At 45.5% G+C, this 21,714-nt stretch overlaps 1 protein-coding gene across 1 annotated transcript in view; it reads left to right on the top strand.

The window, feature by feature from the left end:
- The window catches only part of LOC140203634 (serine/threonine-protein phosphatase 2A 65 kDa regulatory subunit A beta isoform-like), a 100,204-nt gene that overhangs the window by 60,476 nt on the left and 18,014 nt on the right, over positions 1-21,714 (top strand). The window contains exons 13-15 of the mRNA XM_072269682.1: positions 5,595-5,655; positions 7,440-7,594; positions 19,278-19,420. Coding sequence (XP_072125783.1) covers positions 5,595-5,655; positions 7,440-7,594; positions 19,278-19,420 — 359 coding nt within the window. The remainder of the gene's footprint in view (positions 1-5,594; positions 5,656-7,439; positions 7,595-19,277; positions 19,421-21,714) is intronic.

The following is a 21,714-nucleotide window of genomic DNA, read 5'->3' as shown; positions in this document are numbered from 1 at the left end:
ATAAACGTTCTAAAAATGTCAATTTTACTGAAGTTCCTGTACCTTTTCCAATCTATCCCACTTTCTCCTCCATCATCTTTCTTTTATTTATTTTTTTTTAATTTTATTTTTATTTGGATAAGGAATTCACAAATATCACGTACTTTTTTCACACATATAACCTTTTCCATTTTTTTATATGTATAAAACTACAATTATTTATACATTCTTAAGTACACATTGAGATGATATAAAAGGAAAATAAACATTTAAATAGATAATTATGTACTGTGGTAAATCTAACCAATTAGGCTAAGTAATGGAATTAGTTGTTAAGAAAAATGGTAATAATAGTTTCCATATAACCCTTCTGGACCATTTCCACTGGTCCAAAATGTTGTATATAAGCCTAAGTATCAACCATTGCAGGTGTTTATATCCTAATTTGTTCATGCTTGCTCCTGCCCGCAGACATAATTATCCAATCCCTATGTAGTTATTTACTCTTTCTTTTATTTATTAAAGAAATGTTTTTCTAATTTCATCTGGAATAATAGATGTCCAAGACTCAGGCTTTCCCTGTTATATCTGCCGTATGATAGAGGTGGCTTACAGCTACCAAATCTTATATGGTATTTCTGGGCGGCCCAAATTAGAGCAGGAATGTTTTATTTTGTTAAGGATCACTCCCCTCCTTGGGTCTCAATGGAATCCCAGTTGATCAATATCCCTCTAGAACTATATATGTATTCAGCAAATAAGAAAAACCTGGTCACACAATCTAAAATCCCTTTCTTAAAAAATACAACAATGATTTGGCACGATGCTCTTGCGTAAATGGGTGAGACATCACAGTTATCCCAGTTTACTCCTACCTTTGGTAATGATAGCTCCAGCCCGGCAGAGCGGATCCTAGTTTTAAAACTTGGTCGCCCCGAGGCATAGCTAAGGTGTCTGATCTTTATAATGGCAATTCACTTATGTCTTTTGAAGAACTCAAGGCCACATATGGAATTCCAACAAAACACTTTTTTAAATGCCTTTAGTTGCAAAGTTTTATTATGTCCAGGCAAAGTTACAGTTTGAAGCTCCCTCCTTTATTTACCCTAGAAGACATCACTCTGAAATTATCTGAAGCTAGGGGACAAGTGTCTGAATTATACATGTAGGGTTTCTTCTTTTATGTTACTTGCTAAGGCTAATAAAATGGCTTCTCTGTACTGTTAACTGCTGAGACAGTGGTTCTCTAGAGCAGCTTGTTTGGGTTATAATTACTGATACAGGAATTGTATTCATTTGCTAACCAATTGGGATAGATGGTATTCTTTCTTGTGTGTCTGTAAGCTATTCTTTTTCGTGGGCTTTGGGCAGAAGGCGTGATGGGGACAGAGAGAGGAGACGCGAGGAGAGAGATGCTGTAAGCTGGGCAACGGCACGGACCCCGAGCGGGAGTCCGAGGCCCAGGGTCTTCAGCGAGGATAGGAGACGAGGACAGACTCGTGTGGAGTGTTTGGTGGATCACCGAGGGTGGTCCCATTCGTGAGTTGGCGGAGTTCAGAGGACATTGATTGGAGGAAGGGGGACCCGGTTCTGTAAGAGCTCCAACGAGTGTGCACCGAACTGATAGTTACTGACTTGGCACCTTTATTCTATTTGTTTCTACTAACCCATCACCAAGAAATACTTATAAAGTGTAATCATTTAATGGCATATGGCGTACTGTCGGTTAATTGGCGGTGTGGGGTACATCACACAGCATCCACACAAACTTGATCTCCCCGTTTGGCGGGGCTGAAAGCTGCTCCCCCTAGACGAAAGCGAGCTGAGCGAGTCTAGGCTTACCAGGGGGCTACATACAAATTGTTTGCAAGTAAATGCAAAGAGTCATCAAACAACATGCTACAAGCATGGAGAACTGATTTGCATGAGAACCTGTCAGAAAAAGAGTGGTCAGAAACTTGTTCCTTCGTTCAAACCCAGTCAGTGAACACTCATTCTAAGCGGATAACCAGACAGTACATTACTCCAGTCAGGTTTCGTCACTTTAACCCCAACATTCCAGAAACATGCTTTAAATGTAATCACTAAAAGGGGTCTCTGTTCCATTGTATGTGCGAGTGCCCCCAGATAATCTGCTTCTGGAAGAAGGTGCTGGATTTGATTAGTCAGATTATTGGAAAAAAGGTGCTCCTTGATCCTAAATTATGTATTCTGAACATTCATCCAAAGGACTTTGTAACCTCCAAAAATGCAAGGTCTCTGCTTAATATTTGTTTTTTGAAAGCCAGACGTTGCATAGCCTATTCATGGAAGAAACCCACAACCAGTGGACTTTCACAATGGCTGAAAGGAGTGACTTTGTATCTTGCTCTAGAAAAGATCAACTACATCACAGAAAAACAAACTTGGCAAATGTCGGGAAATTTGGGATATTTTCTACAAGTTTCTGGAGAACAATATTTGGAATATGAAAGTAACAAATTGAATTGACAGCTTGGTTTTAATGGCCGGGTGTTTGCTTTTTTTGTGCGTTGTTTTTCCTTTTATTTCTGATGTATTTTATTTTTCCCTTTTTCTTTAACCTTGTTGCACTTTCAAACCTATGGATGATCGAATGTGTTTATTTTTCATTCTGTAAAAGCAATAAAGAGATGTTTGAAAACAAATAAGTGAACCTTTGAATCTTTGATTGGGAAAAGGGGAAGGGAGAGGGAAGCACCAGACAGATATTCTGTAATGATCAATAAACCAATTGTTTGGAAGCAAATGACCTTGAGAGCAGAATTAGTCCATTCAGCCCATTGAGTCTGCTCCAACATTCCACCATGGCTGATTTGTGATCCCTCTCAACCCTATTCTCCTGCCTTCTCCACATATCCTTTCACACCCTGATTAATGAAGAGCCTGTCAGCCTCCATCTTAATTATACCCAATATCTTGGCCTCCACGGTTGTTCATGGAAATCAATTCCACAGATTCACCACCCTCTGGCTGAAGAAATCACTCCTCATCTCTGTTTCTGCCAGGTGCTCCGATTTCCTCCTCCATCCCAAAGACGTGCTGGTTGTAAACTGGTTGTTGTAGATTCCTCCTCTGTGTCGGTAACTAGCAGGAGTACTGAGGTAGTGTTCATGGGTACGGTGTCCACTCAAAAATCGTATGGCAAAGGGGAGGAAGCTGTTCCTGAATCAGTGAGTGTGTCTTCAGACAAATTGTCCCTCCTTTCTGGTAGTAGCAATGAGAAGAGGCTGGTGGGGCCCTTAATGATGGACAGTGTCTTTTTGAGGCACCGCTCCTTGAAGATGTCCTGGATAATACGGAGGCTGGAGCACACGATGGAGCTGACTAATTTTATAACTCTCTGTAGCTTACTTAAGCTCTCCTGTATCATACCGGATTTAGTATGTATTTGGTTTTAAGGAAGCAAATCGCTCTCAGTTTCGGTGTGCAAACACAAAGTAGATTTTCTTCAGTAAGGCCTTTGACAAGGTCCGGCATGGGAGGTTAGTTAGGAAAATTCAATCGCTAGGTATACATGGAGAGGTGGTAAATTGGATTAGACATTGGCTCAATGGAAGAAGCCAAAGAGTGGTAGTAGAGAATAGCTTCTCTGAGTGGAGGCCTGTGACTAGTGGTGTGCCACAGGGATCAGTGCTGGGTCCATTGTTATTTGTCATCTATATCAATGATCTGGATGATAATGTGGTAAATTGGATCAGCAAATTTGCTGATGACACAAAGATTGGAGGTGTAGTAGACAGTGAGGAAGGTTTCCAGAGCCTGCAGAGGGACTTGGACCAGCTGGAAAAATGGGCTGAAAAATGGCAGATGGAGTTTAATACAGACAAGTGTGAGGTATTGCATGTTGGAAGGACAAACCAAGGTAGAACATACAGGGTTAATGGTAAGGCACTGAGGAGTGCAGTGGAACAGAGGGATCTGGGAATACAGATAGAAATTCCCTAAAAGTAGTGTCACAGGTAGATAGGGTCGTAAAGAGAGCTTTTGGTACATTGGCCTTTATTAATCAAGGTATTGAGTATAAGAGCTGGAATGTTATGATGAGGTTGTATAAGGCATTGGTGAGGCCGAATCTGAAATATTGTGTTCAGTTTTGGTCACCAAATTACAGGAAGGATATCAATAAGGTTGAAAGAGTGCAGAGAAGGTTCACAAGGATGTTGCCGGGACTTGAGAAACTCAGTTACAGAGAAAGGTTGAATAGGTTAGGACTATTCCCTGGAGCGTAGAAGAACGAGGGGAGATTTGATAGAGGTATATAAAATTATGATGGGTATAGATAGAGTGAATGCAAGCAGGCTTTTTCCACTGAGGCAAGGGGAGAAAAAAACCAGAGGACATGGGTTAAAGGTGAGGGGGGAAATGTTTAAAGGGAACATTGGTGGGGGCTTCTTCACACAGACAGTGGTGAGAGTATGGAATGAGCTGCCAGACGAGGTGGTAAATATGGGTTCTTTTTTAATATTTAAGAATAAATTGGACAGATACATGGATGGGAGGTGTATGGAGGGATATGGTCCTTGTGCAGGTCAGTGGGACTAGGCAGAAAATGGTTCGGCACATCCAAGAAGGGCCAAAGGGCCTGTTTCTGTGCTGTACTTTCTATGGTAAAGAGTTGTCAAGGTCTGAGTCAGAGTCACGGGCAGAGGTTGTGGTTGGGCTACTCAGCCACGTGGTTACCCTGGGAATTGTTAGCTGTGCTGGATATGAAGCAAAGTAACCTGAGAATTATGCAAAGGCTAACTTGTTCCCAGTGACTGAATGTAGAAAGTGGAATGTTTTAACCACATGGGAGACGTGAATGTAGAATGCTGCACTGTCATGACGAAGAGAGATACTGTGCGGGTCAGGAGTGTGGGATCTGTAATCTAAATAATCCAGCACATGCATAATTACGTTTAAATGGTGAAGTTGAAATAGCACCCTGCTGTGGATGTGGTAGCATAGGATTCACTGGGTTATTTATTTAAAGGTACATGGAGGAATAAGGCCCTTCCTGCCCTTCGAACCGTGCTGCCCAGCAATCTCTGATCCAACCCTAGCCTAAACAGGGACAGGTAACAGTGATGAATTAACCTCCCAACTGGTGCGTCTTTGGATTGTGAGAGGAAACCCGCGCGTTCCGCAGGGAAAATGTACTGGCTCCTTACAGGTGACATCAGAATTCCCAAGCTGTAACAGTGTCAGGCCAACTGCTACGCCACCGATAGTGGTCAGTAACGTTCTTAGTGTCTGCATTAAACCATCGGACACTTTTAAGATTTTTCCTATTTTTCATGGATCATAGTTCTGGTATTGACACAAAGAAATTAATTAAGGATAGTCAAAATACTAGATGCAAGTACCTTAGATAGGGTATCTTCTGTGTAGCCTTCTGCCACGGCACAATCTAGTTTTGTGCAGTTTATTAGAGCACGTTGCCAGTCTTTCTTGTGTGACCCCTTCACCATTGGCTCAAAGGAGTTAGCAAACTGTACTGGTAAGTAGCGAAAGGTGAAGACGGCTAGAATGCAAATGTGGCAAGTTGGCATGTTCTACTAGAAATTCGAGGGGTTATTTTATCAACATTCTTTCTTTTGTCAAAACCTGTTTAGGGAGTGGAGTTTTTTGATGAGAAGTTGAACTCCTTGTGCATGACGTGGCTGGTGGATCGCGGTGAGTAAAGCCTTGATGAATCGTTACTTTTGTTGAACGAAAGTCCTTCAAAGTTGTCCATGTCATCTTACTGGTGCTTCCATGATGCTGAGTGACCCTAGCAGGTGCCGAACCAAAAATCCTTCATTGTGCTTTGTCACATCCTCAAAGGATTGGGTCAGGCTCAAGACACGACATGCCCCTCACAAAGCCATGCTGACTCTCCCGAATCAGACTATGCTTCTTGTAAATCCTGTCTGTAGGAATCTTCTCCTGTAATTTGCCCACCGGTGAAGTAAAACTGACTGGTCTATAATTCCCAGGGTCATCCCCACTCTCTTTCCTGAACAAGAAAATAACATTTGCCAACTTCCAATCATCTGGTACTTCCTCCGGTGAGGACTGGCCAGTGAGGATGCCCAGATCGTCACTAAAGGTGCAGCAATCTCTTCCCTTGCTTCCCGTAGTAACCCTGGGGTATATCACATCTGGCCCCGGGGACTTATCTATCCTAGGGCTTTTCAAAATTCCAGAACATCCTCTTTCTCAATGTCAACATGTTGCAGCATATCACTGCCCTCGCAAGCATCAAGGTCCCTCTCACTGCTGATTACTAAAGAAAAGTATTCATTGCGGATCTCCCCCAAAGTCCACCGACTCCAAACATTTTGCCTCTTTTAGCTCTGGCCGGCCCAGACTCTCACTCTGGCCATCCACCTGTTCTTCAAGTTTGTTCTTCTGAATCCAACTCGCCAAGTCCTTCTCGTGGCCCCTCCTAGTTCTCCGAAGTCCATTCTTCACTCCCTCCCTGGCCACATTGTAACCCTCTGGAGCCCAGGCTGATCTTTGCATCCTATGCTTCTAGACTAGCTGTTGCGCATCTCTTGTCAAGCATGGCTCCTTCACCCTTCTGTTCTTTCCCTGTCTCAGTGGGACAAAACTCTGCAGAGCTCCATCCAAGTGAAGCCCAAAACGACTTCCACATTTCAATTGTGTGTTTCTGAGTGCATTCATCCCAGTTTGTACTCCCAGGTTCCTGCCCAATGTCCAATACCATCATAGTTCAAACACCGGCGCCCCCCTCCCCCCCAGTTATTACTGCTGCAAGCAATCTTGTCGTACTCTTGTACACATGGCAACAAGAAACAGACTTGACTTTGACCGATACGTTTATTTATTTAATTATTCGAGAATAGCATGGAACAGGCCCAACGAGACGCACTGCCCAGCAACCGGCCGATTTAACCCTCGCCTCATCACAGGACAGTTTACAATGACCAATCAGACTACTAAGTAATAAATAATGGTAATCTATTCGAAGTATTTTTTAAGTATCTAATGGGGCAACACAGTGGCGTCTGGTTAGCGCAACACTTTGCAATTGGGTTCGATTCCCACTGCCACCTGTGAGGAGTTTATACGTTCTCAGCCTGACTGCGTGGGTTTCCTCCGGGTGCTCCTGTTTCCTCCCAGAGACCTACTGGTTGGTAGGTTAACTGGACATTGTAAATTGTCCTATAATTAGGCTAGGGTTAATCGGGGGTGGCTCACAGGGCAAGAAGGGCCTGTTCCACGCTGTATCTCAATAAATAATCAATGATAAATAAGTATATTAAAATGCTACTTTCCAAGTGCATAATTTCCTCCACTGTGTGTAACTTGGTATGGAACAGGTTGACACTTTGAAGAAGGTGGTACGAGCATTTCATTTCGGAACTTTGTATTTTATCAGCAAGGTACATATTTGAAAATCAAGTAGTAACAGCGATCAGATCATTTCTTGACCTGTCAATGCTGTCTTGCAGTGTACGCCATTCGCGAGGCCGCGACCAACAACTTGACCAAGTTGGTGGAGAAGTTTGGCAAAGACTGGGCAGAATCCGCCATTGTGCCGAAAGTACTTGCCATGGCCAGTGACCCCAACTACCATCACAGAATGACCACCCTGTTCTGCATTAACGTGAGTATAGCTTTGACAATGTACTTGCCCATGGCCAGTGACCCCAACTACCATCACAGAATGACCACCCTGTTCTGCATTAACGTGAGTATAGCTTTGAAAATGTACTTGCCCATGGCCAGTGACCCCAACTACCATCACAGAATGACCACCCTGTTCTGCATTAACGTGAGTATAGCTTTAACAATGTACTTGCCCATGGCCAGTGACCCCAACTACCATCACAGAATGACCACCCTGTTCTGCATTAACGTGAGTATAGCTTTGACAATGTACTTGCCCAAGGCCAGTGACCCCAACTACCTTCACAGAATGACCACCCTCTTCTGCATTAACATGAGTATAGCTTTGACAATGTATTTGCCCATGGCTAGTGACTCCGACTACCATTGCAGAATGACCACTCTGTTCTGCATAACGTGAGTATAACTTTGACAATACTTCCATTACACTTCACAAGCTGCTAAAATATTTCATGAATAAAACGTACAGTTAGAACACACACTAAAGAATAAAGAATTTAACAAAAATAATATGGATTTGTTTAAAATGTTCTTTTAATATATTCTTTGTGAATGTTTAGATTCTGCAAAAAATCAATTAACACTTTGCCAAAGCTGCTCCTTCCAATATTGACATCTGCTTGATACGAGCTTCTGTGCTTGCGTTATTTGCTGAGGTGTAGTGGTGTTTTGTGTTTAATCTGCAAGGTGTCTGGAGTAAAAATTGAGTTGAGGGTGAGACTTTTTATGATTTCGTGGAGCAGAGTTCCTAACCGTCCCTGTGGAAATGGACTGATGGTGTTAGCTGAAGGACAACTGATTTAATGACCTGTTGACCCACCAGATGGCTTACAGCTTTCAAGTTTTATTTCACAAGGGTCTGTTTCCGTGCTGTAGTGGACTATGGCTCTGTCTTTTGCTTAGAGATCTGAGTACCTTGAAATGGACATTATACATTATCTGGCTGAGGGAATTGTAAGTTTTTTGACGCAACTAGTTTCAATTTACAAGTGTACTTAAAGGCCCCCACAGTCATTCCAGTTGCGGAATTAACTTCTTTCCCTGGATTTATTTTATGGGCCTGGGCTTTGCTGGAGTTTGGACAAGGTGATGGAGAGATTCAGTTGAAATGCCCAGATAAAATGGATGTTTCTAAAGTGGGTGAGTCTCGGACTGGAGGGCACAGCCTTTGGAACAGAGGGATATCCCTTTAGAACGGAGATGAAGAATTTCTTTAGCCGAAGCGTGGTGAGTCTACAGAATTCATCGCCACAGGCGGCGATAGGAGGCCAAGTAATTGGGTGTATCTAAAGTGGAGCTTGATAGGTTCTGGAGGGTGTCGAGAGGTCTGCACAACCTGGCATTTTTGCGGTATCCTCAAGGATTTGGCAAGCTGGACTCTCAAGAATGCAGGTGCAGCGGCCGCGGCCATTGCTGGGAGTGGACTTCAGGTTGGATGAGAGTGGCCTGAGAGGGGAAAATGAAGTGGTGTTCAGTCGATTTCAACAATGAGCCAGGTTAAAAAGTTTAAAGAGTCGCAGGGGGAAAGACTAACTTCTCTGTGAGGCTTTACATACCTCAGCAGTGAACCGACTGTCACTGTCAGCACTTGTCTCCGCACTGAATTGACTTGCTGGCTGTGCCCTGCGACCATTGGGACCCTGGCTCAGATAAAATGCTGAACTGGCTCCTTGGCTGTGGACTGCAACCATTGGGCCCCTGGACTGGTTTCACTTCTCTCAGCACAGAACTGACTCCCTTGCTGTGGCCTGCAGCCATCTACTGATCTGAACTGGCTCCCTGCCTGTGGGCCTAATTTCGGCGACCCTGCGGTTCATGTTCTGTTTCTTACTGGTTTACTATTTTTTTATTCTTGTTTGCCCGATTTGTTCTTTTTGGGCACATTGCGTGTCTGACAGTCTTTGCTGTGTAGGATTCTTTCTTTTTCCATGGATTCTCTTGTGTTTCTTTGCTTTATGGCTGCCTGCAAGAAGACGAATCTCCTGCTTGTATATGGAGTTCATACTTTGGTAGCAATGTACTTTGAACTTTAGACCTCTGGATCAGCAGGAACACCTCAGAAAGATATGCCTGCGCGGGCTGGACCAAAACAGGGCTAACAGCCTGCGGGAGTGCTCGCTGGGATTCAAACTCATAGGGATGGGCCACAGGCCACATTTACAGTTGAGGTGGCAGTGGAGTTAAATATCGAAGGGAAACAAAGCAAGCCCAGTAAGGAGAGCAAACCTCAGTCTGATAAGAAATGCAAGATTATATTTATTTTGGTGTAAGCAACGTTACTAGTAAAGCAAATGAGCTCACAGGAGGGTGATATTGTTACTGTCATAGAGAGGGTTGAATGGCTGAACGATTCACTCAGTGAATGGTGTGGTGGGCGTGGCACCGTAATATTGATATATTACTGAAATATCAAGGAGGAGGACATTCTGGGACACACCTTACTAATCCACAAGCCTCTACTGGTGAACTTCCGGTAAGATGGCAGTGTGCTGGGGTGCGGCGGGTTCTACAGGGCCAGCCAAACGTGTTACTATCTTTTGTTTATTTCTTTACAATCTCAAGACCCTGCTGGAAGTTAAGCACTTAAAGAGTGCTGCGGCCTACCCCAACGGCGTAGAAACTGAAGAAGCTGGACTTGGGGCAGATCGTTCTGCTCCCTGTGTCAGAGAGTCAGCAATGTGGTTGGCGTGCAGACTGGCAGCGAGCAATTGTCTTAGTCTGTTTTCTTGTGATTGCAAAACCCTGTTTGGCATTGTTAATGTGTAATGCTGCAAGTCTGGTCTTCTGATTTATTGCGGACTACAGGGGCTGGCAGCAGGGGTGACTGACACCCCTGCAGGGTGAGCGGATGTGGCCTCAAGCCATGGGGCCGCTTGTTTGCAGCCACCCAGGAGAGAGGCATCAAGAGCTGGCACTGGAGGTGGTGTAGCGCAGCGTTTAAGCTAACGTTGGTGCTGTCCCTCTCCCCCAAAGTGTTTGCTTGGCAGAAGGCAGGATGTATGTGTTCGACTACAGACTGCTGCAACGTTCATGGACTCAGGGACTTGGACTATATTTGTTGTGTGACTATATTTTACTGCTATATGTGCCACGTGCTGTGTATGACTGTTGGTACTGTGTTTTGTACCTTGACCCTGAAAGAACACTGTTTCGTTTGGATGTATTCATGGGTATTCATGAATGACAATTAAACTTGAACTTGATGTAAACAGCCAAGAACAGCAAAACATTGGAATATTACCTGCAAGCTGCACACCAACCGGACTTGGAAATATATTGCCATTACTTCTGAAACCCCCTTTTCACTGGGCGTCTCTGGAAATGCAGCCTTTTAGCCCCTCGCAAACAGCCACCGGACTCCGCGGGGAGAAACTTCAGGCTTCGTACATCTAAGGTGTATGTGACTTTGGTCCCGCAAAATCCGTGAGGTTGGGATGTCTCGCCTACCCAAACCCCGGTTTGTGTGAATGCTGTGTGATTTACTGCCCCTGGCAATCGCCTGTCAGCAAAAAATAGCAGATTGTTCACTGCATAGAATTATTCAGGAGTATATTTAAGAATGTTAACTTAAGCAAACAGTTATTAAAGGAAAGAAAGAGAGAAAAAACAAGAAGGGCCCATTCTACTTAAAAAGTCACAACTGCACAGTGGAGCTCAAATCTTGAACTTCTCTGTAAATCGCGCACTGGACCCTCCCTCGGCCTGCGTGAAAGCACACAACACCTTCCGAAGGTAACTGGAAATCCATCGTGAACAAAGAGGCTTTCCCACAGGATTATTGGTCCTTCCTCCTTGAAGCCATTCATCTGCAGAAAGCACCCTCATCGTCCACCATCTCTCCTCCTGTCTTCTCCCAGCTCCGGCCAAACAAAGACCCCTCTGCCCAGTAATCTCTAGCACCTTCTCCCAATTCTACCATCCTGATTGGATGACACCTCATTCCTGAGCTCAGACCCAAACAGGCTGAAAGCAGAACAGATTGCTCTTACAGAACTGCTAAAATGAAATGCCTACAGCATAGCAGTAAAAATCTGAACCAGGGCATTGACACTGACTGGGTCAGAATCCTGGATCACCCACCCTAACTGCATTGTGGGTGCACCCAAACCTCAAGGGCTGCAGCCCACCACAAAGGAATTAAATACCACTTCAACCTGTGATGCCCACACATTCCTTGGAGGAATATGCAAAAAGAGCTTTAAATAACAGTGTACAGGTAGTCCCTAGGAGTGGTCACATGTGACAGCTCTCCCAGTATTCAGCATGAGGTACAGAAGCAAGGATATCAGAATCAGGTTTAACGTCACCGGCATAATGTCGTGAAATTTGCTGTCTTTGTGGCAGCAGCACAGTGCAACACATAATAATAGAGAAAACTGTGAATTACAGTAAACATATAAAATAATAGTGCGGAAACAGAAATAAAAAGTAGTGAAGTAGAGCATGGGTTCAGTGTCCATTCAGAAATGGCAGAGGGGAAGAGACTGTTCTGGAATCGCTGAGTGTGTGCCTTCAGACTTCTGTGCCTCCTTCCTGAGGGTAGCAGTGAGAAGAGGGCATGTCCTGGGTGGCAGGGGTCCTTCACCATGGATGCCGCCTTTTTGAGGCATCGCTCCTCAAAGATGTCCTGGATACGAAGGAGAAAGGCAAAACACAGTTGTGCGAGTTATCAGGTTATAGCAGTACAGAACCTCAACTTCTCTGATATCAGCACGAACGATTTCAAAGGGAATGGCCCAAAGGAGGGGGGATCCAGGAAAACTTCGTGAGAAACAGAGTGAGAGAAGGATGTGGCTGGAAAACTCGAGCAGGGCAAGAAACCGAGTTATTAGGAGTCTTTAGTGGGGTTGGATATGGATATGTTTCCAAGGCCCGATGAAATGTATCCTTGGCTGTTATGGGAAGGAAGGGCTGAGCTCCCAAGGTCTCTTTGAGAGTTTAGTGAAACCCTCTCTCATTGCTCCCCCTCCGTGATCTCTGCTTCCCTTCGACGGGAGTCAGTGAAACCTTCTCTCACTCTGTGATATCTGCTCAGCTCTTTACGTCATCCCTCCCCCCTCCTGGTTTCACCCAGCACCTTGTATTTCTTTCTCCACTCACCTTCCACCCCCCCCCCCACAACTTTTAAATCTACTCATCTTTTTTCTCCACTCCTGCCGAAAGGTCTCGGCTGGAAATGTCGACTGTACTCTTTTCCACCGATGCTGCCTGGCCTGCAGAGTTCCTCCAGCATTTTGTGTGTGTTCAAGGATCCTGGTTGTTTAAAATCCTAAATTGTCACAGAACAGGTGCCAGGTAACTGGATCCCAGCAGTACGGTGCCGTTCTTCGACGAAGGCAGCAACTGGTAACTACAGAGCTGTGAATCTAACATCACTGGTAGAAAGGGTGTTGTAAAAAGTCTCGAGGGACGGGATTCAGCTGCACTTGGGCAGAGCTTCATCAGAAATGGTCAGCGTGCAAGCGGTGATTCTGTCGGCCAGTTTGAGTTTCTTGGAGTTACGGGTGTACTCATGCAGTTGGTGTTGTCTACAGGGACTTCGGTAAATATTTTGACAAAATCCCCAAATGAGCAAGAGACCGAGGGATCCGAAGTAACTTCACAAATTGGGTTCAAAGTTGATTTGCTGATCAGCTTTTGTGATTACCCCGTGGCGTACCACAGGAATCTGTGCTGGAACTCTCCTGTAAATGATTTGGATGTGGCTAGAAGTTTAGAAGATGACATAAAAATGTGAGCTTTGTCTTGCAGTGTTAGTGCTAATGATGGTGAATTGGTTAGTTGGCAAACTAGGCAGAGCAATTGTACCTAGAACATAGAACGTTAAAGCACTGTGTTAAAGTGCTGTGCTGATCTTTTAACCTACTCTGAGATCAATCTAACCGTTCCCTCCTACATAGCCCTCCATTTTTCTATCATCTGTGTGCCTATCTAAGAATTTGTCAAATGCCCCTAATGCATCTGCCTCTACCATCACGCCTGGCGGGGCATTCCACACACCCACCCACTCTGTGTGTGTGAAACAAAAATCTTACCTGTGTACCTTCCTCCAATCATCTCAAAATTATGCGTCTGGTATTGGCCATTTCTGCCTTGGGAAAAAGTCTCTGGCTGTCCACTCTATCCACACTTCTCATCCTCCTTCACCCCAAACAGAAAAAGCCCCAACTCACTCAACCTTTCCTCATAAGACACGCTCTCTAATGCAGGCAGCCTCCTGGCAAGTCTCCCCTGTGTCCCCTCTAGATCTTCTCCATGCTTCCTATGACAAGAAGGAAGAAAAAGAAAATATTTAAAGAAAAACTGGATAGGTATATGGACAGGAAAGGAATGGAGGGTTATGGGCTGAGTGCAGGTCGGTGGGACTAGGTGAGAGTGGAGTTCGGCACGGACTAGAAGGGCCGAGATGGCCTGTTTCCGTGCTGTAATTGTTGTATGGTTCTACAAGTGACTTATAAATCAATAGCATCATAACATTTTAAGTAACATTTGGATATTAAACACACAGCACGTATTTTCCCCGCATGAGCATATAAAATCATTGCAACACACCAATATCGCTGATTCAGTGGGAGCCCTGGGCTTGTTTCCCTGCAACAAGACGGTCCTATCACGGGCTGATGGGAGTCAGCGATACTCGAAGGGGGTTCCTTATGTCCAGTCTTTTCCGCAATTTAGTTTTCGTTGCATTCATTGCAGAGATATGTTGGAAATGGAAGCACCGTTTTCAGTGCTTTCATGGCTATCTCAGGATATTTAGCCTTGACTTTGATCCAGAATGTCGCCAGAGATGTTATGTCAAACATACTTTTCAGCCCACCGTCATTTGCAAGCTCGAGGAGCTGATCTTATTCCCATGCTGACATGGATGATGTGCGAGTAATGACCTCGCGTGTGTTCAAGCTGAACAGTGGGTGAGAGGGAATGAGGAAAGGTGCAGCGACTCCTATCGCCAAATCATGTCGTTTCCTCGCGGCCCGGTAGCACATGCTTTGTGGCTTGGTACTGGTCCGCAGCACGGTGGTTGGGGACTGCTGCGCTAGGGAAATTCTAAGCAGTTTCTAGAGTAGGTTACCTGGTCGGCACAACATTGTGGGCCGAAGGGCTTGTAATGTGCTGTGAATTTCTATGTTCGGAAACATGTGGTTAAACCTCCCAGCCCTCTCGTGCTTTCCCACTTATTTCTGCCTTCTCTGCTTACCGGACCTGCCTGTTCAGTGAGTTTGACATAGAATTCTGAGTTAACACCTGCTACACTAGTATCCTGTGTCCCAGCCCTGCTGCCTCACCAGCTTAAACCCTCCCAAAGTGCTCGAGCAAAGGTATGGATAAAAGGGACGCACAGAGGCGGTTTCCAATAGCGCAAGAGTCTGGGGCCAGAGGGCACAGCCTCAGAATAGAAGGACGTCCCTTTACAGCAGAAGTGAGGAGGAATTTCTTTAGCCAGAGGGTACTGAATCGGTGGAATTCATTGTCACAGGCGGCTTTGGAGGCCAAGTCATTGAGTATATCTAAAGTGGAGGTTGATAGATTCTTGATTTGTTAAGGGCGTGAAAAGATATGGGAGGAGGCAGAAGAATGGGGTTGGGAGGAAAAATAAATCAGCCATGATGGAATGGCAGAGGAGACTCATAGAAACAAAGAAAACCTACAGCACAATACAGGCCCTTCGGCCCACAAAGCTGTGCCGAACATGTCCTTACCTTAGAAATTACTCCGCTTACCTATAGCCCTCTATTTTTCTAAGCTCCATGTATCCATTCAGGTGTCTCTTCAAAGACCCGATCGTTTCCGCCTCCACCGCCGCCTCTGGCAGCCCATCCCACACACTCACCACTCTCTGCATAAAAAAAACTTGCATTGAAACATAGAAAACCACAGCACAATACAGGCCCTTCAGCCCGCAAGGTTGTGCCGAACATGTCCCTACCTTAGAAATTACTCGGCTTACCTGTAGCCACCTATTTTGCTAAGCTCCATGTACCTATCCAAAAGTCTCTTAAAAGACTCTATCATATCTGGCTCCACCACCGATGCCGGTAGCCCATTCCACACACTCACCACTCTCTGAGTAAAAAACTTACCCCTGACATTTCCTCTGTACCTACTCCCCAGCACCTTAAACCTGTGTCCTCTTGTGGCAACCATTTCAGACCTGGGAAAAAGGCTCTGACTATCCACATGATCAATGCCTCTCATCATCTTACACACCTGTATCAGGTAACCTCTCATCCTCCATCGTTCCAAGGAGAAAAGGCCGAGTTCACTCAACCCATTCTCATAAGTCATGCTCCCCAATCCAGGCAACATCCTTGTAAATCTCCTCTGCACCCTGTCTATGGCTTCCACATTCTTCTTGTAGTGAGGCGACCACAGTACTATACGTGGGGTCTGACCAGGGTCCTATATAGCTGCAACATTACCTCTCGGCTTCTAAATTCAGTTCCATGATTGATGAAGGCCAATACAGCGTATGCCTTCTTAACCACAGAGTCAACCTGCGCAGCAGCTTTGAGCGTCCTATGGACTTGGACCCCAAGATCCCTCTAATCCTCCACACTGCCAAGAGTTTTACCATTAATACTATATTCTGCCATCATATTTGACCTACCAAAATGAACCACTTCACACTTATCTGGGTTGAATTCCGTCTGCCACTTCTCAGCCCAGTTTTGCATTCTATCAATGTCCCGCTCTAACCTCTGACAGCCCTCTACACTACCCACAACACCTCCAACCTTTGTGTCTCAGCAAACTTACTAAGCCATCCCTCCACTTCCACTTCCTCATCCAGGTCATTTATAAAAATCACGAAGGGTAAGGGTCCCAGAACAGATAACTGAGGCCGACCTCCATACAGAATATGACCTGCCTACAACCACTCTTTGCCTTCTGTGGCAAGCCAGTTCTGGATCCACAAAACAATGTCCCCTTGGATTCCATGCCTCCTTACTTTCTGAATAAGCCTTGCATGGGGTACCTTATTAAATGCCTTGCTGAAATCCATATACACTACGTCTACTGCTCTTCCTTCATCATTGTGTTTAGTCACATCCTCAAAAAATTAAATCAGGCTTGTAAAGCACGACCTGCCCTTGACAAAGCCATGCTGACTATTCCTAATCATGTTATACCTCTCCAAATGTTCATAAATCCTGCCTCTCAGGATCTTCTCCATCAACTTACTGAGGTAGGACTCTTTGGTCTATAACTTCCAGGGCTATCTCTACTCCCTTTCTTGAATAAAGGAACAATATCGGCAACCCTCCAATCCTCTAGAACCTCTCCCATCCCCATTGATGATTCAAAGATCATCACCAGAGGCTCAACAATCTCCTCCCTCGCCTCCCACGGTAGCCTGGGGTACATCTCATCCAGTCCTAGCGATTTATCCAACTTGATGCTTTCCAAAAGCTCCAGCACATCCTCTTTCTTAATATCTACATGCTCAAGCTTTTCAATCTGCTGCAAGTCATCACAACAATCACTAAGATCCTTTTCTATAGTGAATACGGAAGTATTCATTAAGTACCTCTGCTATTTCCTCTGGTTTCATACATACTTTCCCACTGTCACACTTGATAGGTCCTGTTCTTTCACGTCTTATCCTCTTGCTCTTCACATACTTGTAGAATGCCTTGGGGTTTTCCTTAACCCTGCCTGCCAAGGCCTTCTCATGGCCTCTTCTGGCTCTCCTAATTTCCTTCTTAAGCTCCTTCCTATTAGCCTTGTGCTGTGGTAAAGGAGATAGAATTATGATCACTATCTCCAAAATGCTCTCCCACTGAGAGACCTGACACCTGACCAGGTTCATTTCCGAATACCAGATCAAGTACAGCGTCTTCTCTTATAGGCTTATCTACATATTGTGTCAGGAAACCTTTGAACACACCTAACAAATTCCACCCCATCTTAAACCCCTTGCTCTTGGGATCCACCAATCGATATTTGGGAAATTAAAGCCTCCCATCATGACAACTCTGTTATTATTACACCTTTCCAGGATCTGTTTCCCTATCTGCTCCTCGATATCCCTGTTACTATTGGGTGGCCTCTGAAAAACACCCAGTAAAGTTATTGACCCCTTTCTGTTCCTAACCTCCACCCACAGAGACTCCGTAGACAATCCCTCCATGGCGTCCACCTTTCCTGCAGCTGTGACACTATCTCTGATCAACAGTGCCACGCCCCCACCTCTTTTGCCTCCCTCCCTGTCCTTGTTGAAACATCTAAAACCCAGCAGTTGAAGTAACCATTCCTGTCCCTGAGCCATCCTAGTCTCTAATGGCCACCACATCATATCTCCAAGTACTGATCCACGCTCTAAGCTCATCCGCTTTGTTCACAACACTCCTTGCGTTAAAATAGACGTATCTCAAACATTCGGTCTGAGAGCATCCTTTCTCTATCACCTGCCTATCCTCCCTCTCGCACTGTCTACAAGCTTTCTCTATTTGTGAGCCAACCCCCTCTTCCCTAGTCTCTTCAGTTCGGTTCCCAGCCCCCAACCATTCTAGTTTAAACTCTCCCCAGCAGCCTTAGCAAACCTCCCTACCAGGATATTGGTCCCCCTCAGATTGAAGTGCAACCCGTCCTTTTTGTACAGGGCACAACTGCCCCAAGAGAGGTCCCAATGATCCAGAAATCTGAATCCCTGCCCCCTGCTCCAATCTCTCAGCCACGCATTTATCCTCCACCTCATTAACCACTGACATCTCCTCTGTACCCACTCCCAAGCACCTTAAAACTATGCCCTCTCGTTCTAGCCATTTCAGCCCTGGGAAAAACCCTCTGACTATCCACACAATCAATGCCTCTCATTATCTTGTTCACCTCTATCAGGTCACCTCTCATCCTCGTACGCTGCAAGGAGAAAAGGCCGAGTTCACTCAACCTATTCTTATAAAGCATGCTCCACAATCCAGGCAACATCCTTGTAAATCTCCTCTGCACCCTTTCTATGGCTTCCACGTCATTCCTGTAGTGAGGCAACTAGAATTGAGCACAGTACTCCAAGTGGGGTCTGACCAGGGTCCAATATAGCTGTAACATTACCTCTCGGGTCTTAAACTCAATCCCACGATTGATGAAGGCCAATGCACCGTATGCCTCCTTAACCGCAGAGTCAACCGCATAGCAACTTTGAGTGTCCTATGGACTCTGACCACAAGATTCCTCTGATCCTCCACAGTGCCAGGAGTCTGACCACTAATGCTATATTCTGCCATCATATTTGACTCGATAGCCGAATTCCGCTCTTGCGTCTTATAATCCTGGTTCCCTCTTGGCTCGGGTCACCTTGTCATGGAAGAGATCCCAGTGATGCTGTCTGCTCTGCACCCACACTTTGTACATTTCAGCCGTCCTGCCTTCCTGTTTCTAAACTCGCTCGTACATGGCAGAAGGGGTAGTCCAGCGATTACAATATACCAGCACTTTTTCTTTACAACTTGTCTATTGATCTGTAAATCTCCGTTGCAGGACCTCATCTCTCTCCTTGCGGGTGATCATTGGTGCCAGTGTGGACTATGCCTTTTTATCATGGGGCAAAATACATTCTGAGCGTCGCACAAATCAGATCGATGATCTTTTCTTCAGTCTTGCTTCGTGAAGTTCGGGGCTGTGAATGAACGTTTGCATTTTCTGCTGTTTTTTTTTAGGTGTTGTCTGAAGCCTGTGGCCAAGAAATCACAGCAAAGCACATGCTGCCGACGGTTCTCCTGATGGCAGGCGATCAGGTGGCAAACATTCGCTTCAACGTGGCTAAATCATTGCAGAAAATAGGACCGGTTTTAGATGCCAGGTAAGTATTTGAGTTGGGGCTTATAACCCGGCCTGTGGAGAATGTTTCACCTCCAGTTTGGAATGGAAATTGAGACGCCACTGTGGTGGCATTTAGTGATGGAGTCGCACCGTCTTTTGTACCCACAGGTCCAATCCGGCCAAGACCACCGTCTCTGCCGGTCCCATCGTCCCAGGTTCTCAACCTGGGGTTCATGGACCCCTAGCGTAATGATCCATGACACCAAAATAGTTGTGCACCCTTGCTCTAAACCTTTCCTGCCCGCGTACCTGTCCTTATTGAAGTTGTTAATGTGCCTGCCTCAACCAGTTCCTCTGGCAGCTCATTCCATGTACTGTGTGGGGGAGAGGCATAAACTTAACCCTCGGGCCTCCCTCTCCCCTGTGGTGTTTGCCTCACTTTCCTGCTTGACCTTGATCCTTTGGTACCCTTAAACGATCTTCTTCTCTATCCAGAGGTTAAGGCCATAAGACACAGGAGCAGAACCAGGCCGTTCGGCCCATCGATACTGCACGGCCATTCTATCATGGCTGATTTATTATTCCCCTCAACCCCACTCGCCTGCCTTCTCCCCTTTTTTTTAAAGAAAGGACATCCTCGCCAAGAACATTTAGTAGCCCGTTTCTACCCTCCAAATTACCTGTTTAAGGTCTCTCCACTGCCTTTGTATTCCAAGGGCCTCATTTTACTACAGCTTTCCCAAGCAATGCGCAATATTCCTTTGGGTTCTGGATATAGTCAGTTGTACTGTATAGAAGCATGACCTCTTGTCCATTGCATCTATACTGACAATCACTCCTTGCTATTGTAAACCCACTCAGCCACACTAACTCCACATCCCTCTGTCTTGCTCACTGAACCTGTAGAACAGGCCCGTTGGCCCACAATGTTGTACCAAACTAATTCTTCCTTTTCAGTCCGGACGAAGGGTCTGGGCCCGAAACGTCACCTGTTTATTCATTTCCATAGGTGCTACCTGACCTGCTGAGGTCCTCCAGCATTTTGCGTGTGTTGCTCTGGGTTTCCAACACCTGCAGACTTTATAAATAAAGCAGCGCCTAATTGAACCGTGTCCTTTTGCCCGCACGTGGCCGATATCCTCCATTCTCTGCACGTTCATTTGCCTGTCTAACAGTGTCTTAAATACTTCAACGCTCACACAAAACGCTGGAGGAACTCAGCAGATCAGGCAGCGTCCATGGAAATGAATAACCAGTCGACGTTTCAGACCGTGACCCTTCATTGGATCGTAAACACTTGTTCTTGTTTCATACCTGCATCCACTTCCACCAGACCCGTCGGTGTGTTCCAGGTACTCAAATCCTCAGCACATCTTTGAGCTGTTCTCTTCTGGCTTTTACATCTCAACTGTGAGCCGTCTGCCTTTGCCTCAGAATTTTGTAAACTTCTGTCAACTCGTCCCTCCCTCAGACTCCATCACCCTGGAGAAAGCAACCTCTCCGGTAACATCTGCAGTACCAGCCAGCATGTCTTCTGTACCTTTTTCAGATCCTTTAAAGGGGAGGCCAGAGCTGAATTCAGTACTCCAAATGTGATGTAAGCAGAGATTTATCACAGGCAACGTCCTGTAAACATCTTCTATACCTTCTCCAAAGTCTCCACACCCTTTAAAGAGCTGGCCAGAGCTGAATTCAGTACTCCAAATGTGACCTAACCAGAGGTTTATCACTGGCAACGTCCTGTAAACATCTTCTATACCTTCTCCAAAGTCTCCACACCCTTTAAAGAGCTGGCCAGAGCTGAATTCAGTACTCCAAATGTGACCTAACCAGAGGTTTATCACTGGCAACGTCCTGTAAACATCTTCTGTACCTTCTTCAAAGTCTCCACACCCTTTAAAGGGGAGACCAGAGCTGAATTCAGTACTCCAAATGTGACCTAACCAGCGGTTTATCACAGGCAACGTCCTGTAAACATCTTCTGTACCTTCTTCAAAGTTTCCACGCCCTTTAAAGGGGAGACCAGAGCTGAATTCAGTACTCCAAATGTGACCTAACCAGAGGTTTATCAAGTGACTGTCCAGGTTTTTGTTCCGGCCTGCACCACCACCACCTCCTTTGGCAGCTCAGCTACCAACTCCTGCATGAAAAGTTTGCTCCTCCAATCTTCTTTAATACATCTTCCCTCTCTCCTTCAACCACTGATGGATAAATCCTGGTTAGAAGTGAAAACCGCACAGTGAGATTTCAGTTAACGCCACCACCATCTTCATCAGCATGTGACGTGGGCGATCGTGGTCTCTCCATGGCCACGGTTGTTCTTGGCAAATTATC

Source organism: Mobula birostris, chromosome 10, assembly GCF_030028105.1.
Source record: "Mobula birostris isolate sMobBir1 chromosome 10, sMobBir1.hap1, whole genome shotgun sequence".
In the NCBI taxonomy this organism is placed as follows: domain Eukaryota; kingdom Metazoa; phylum Chordata; class Chondrichthyes; order Myliobatiformes; family Myliobatidae; genus Mobula; species Mobula birostris.
Note: the sequence above shows the minus strand (reverse complement) of the source record. Positions and strands in the feature narration are given on the sequence as shown.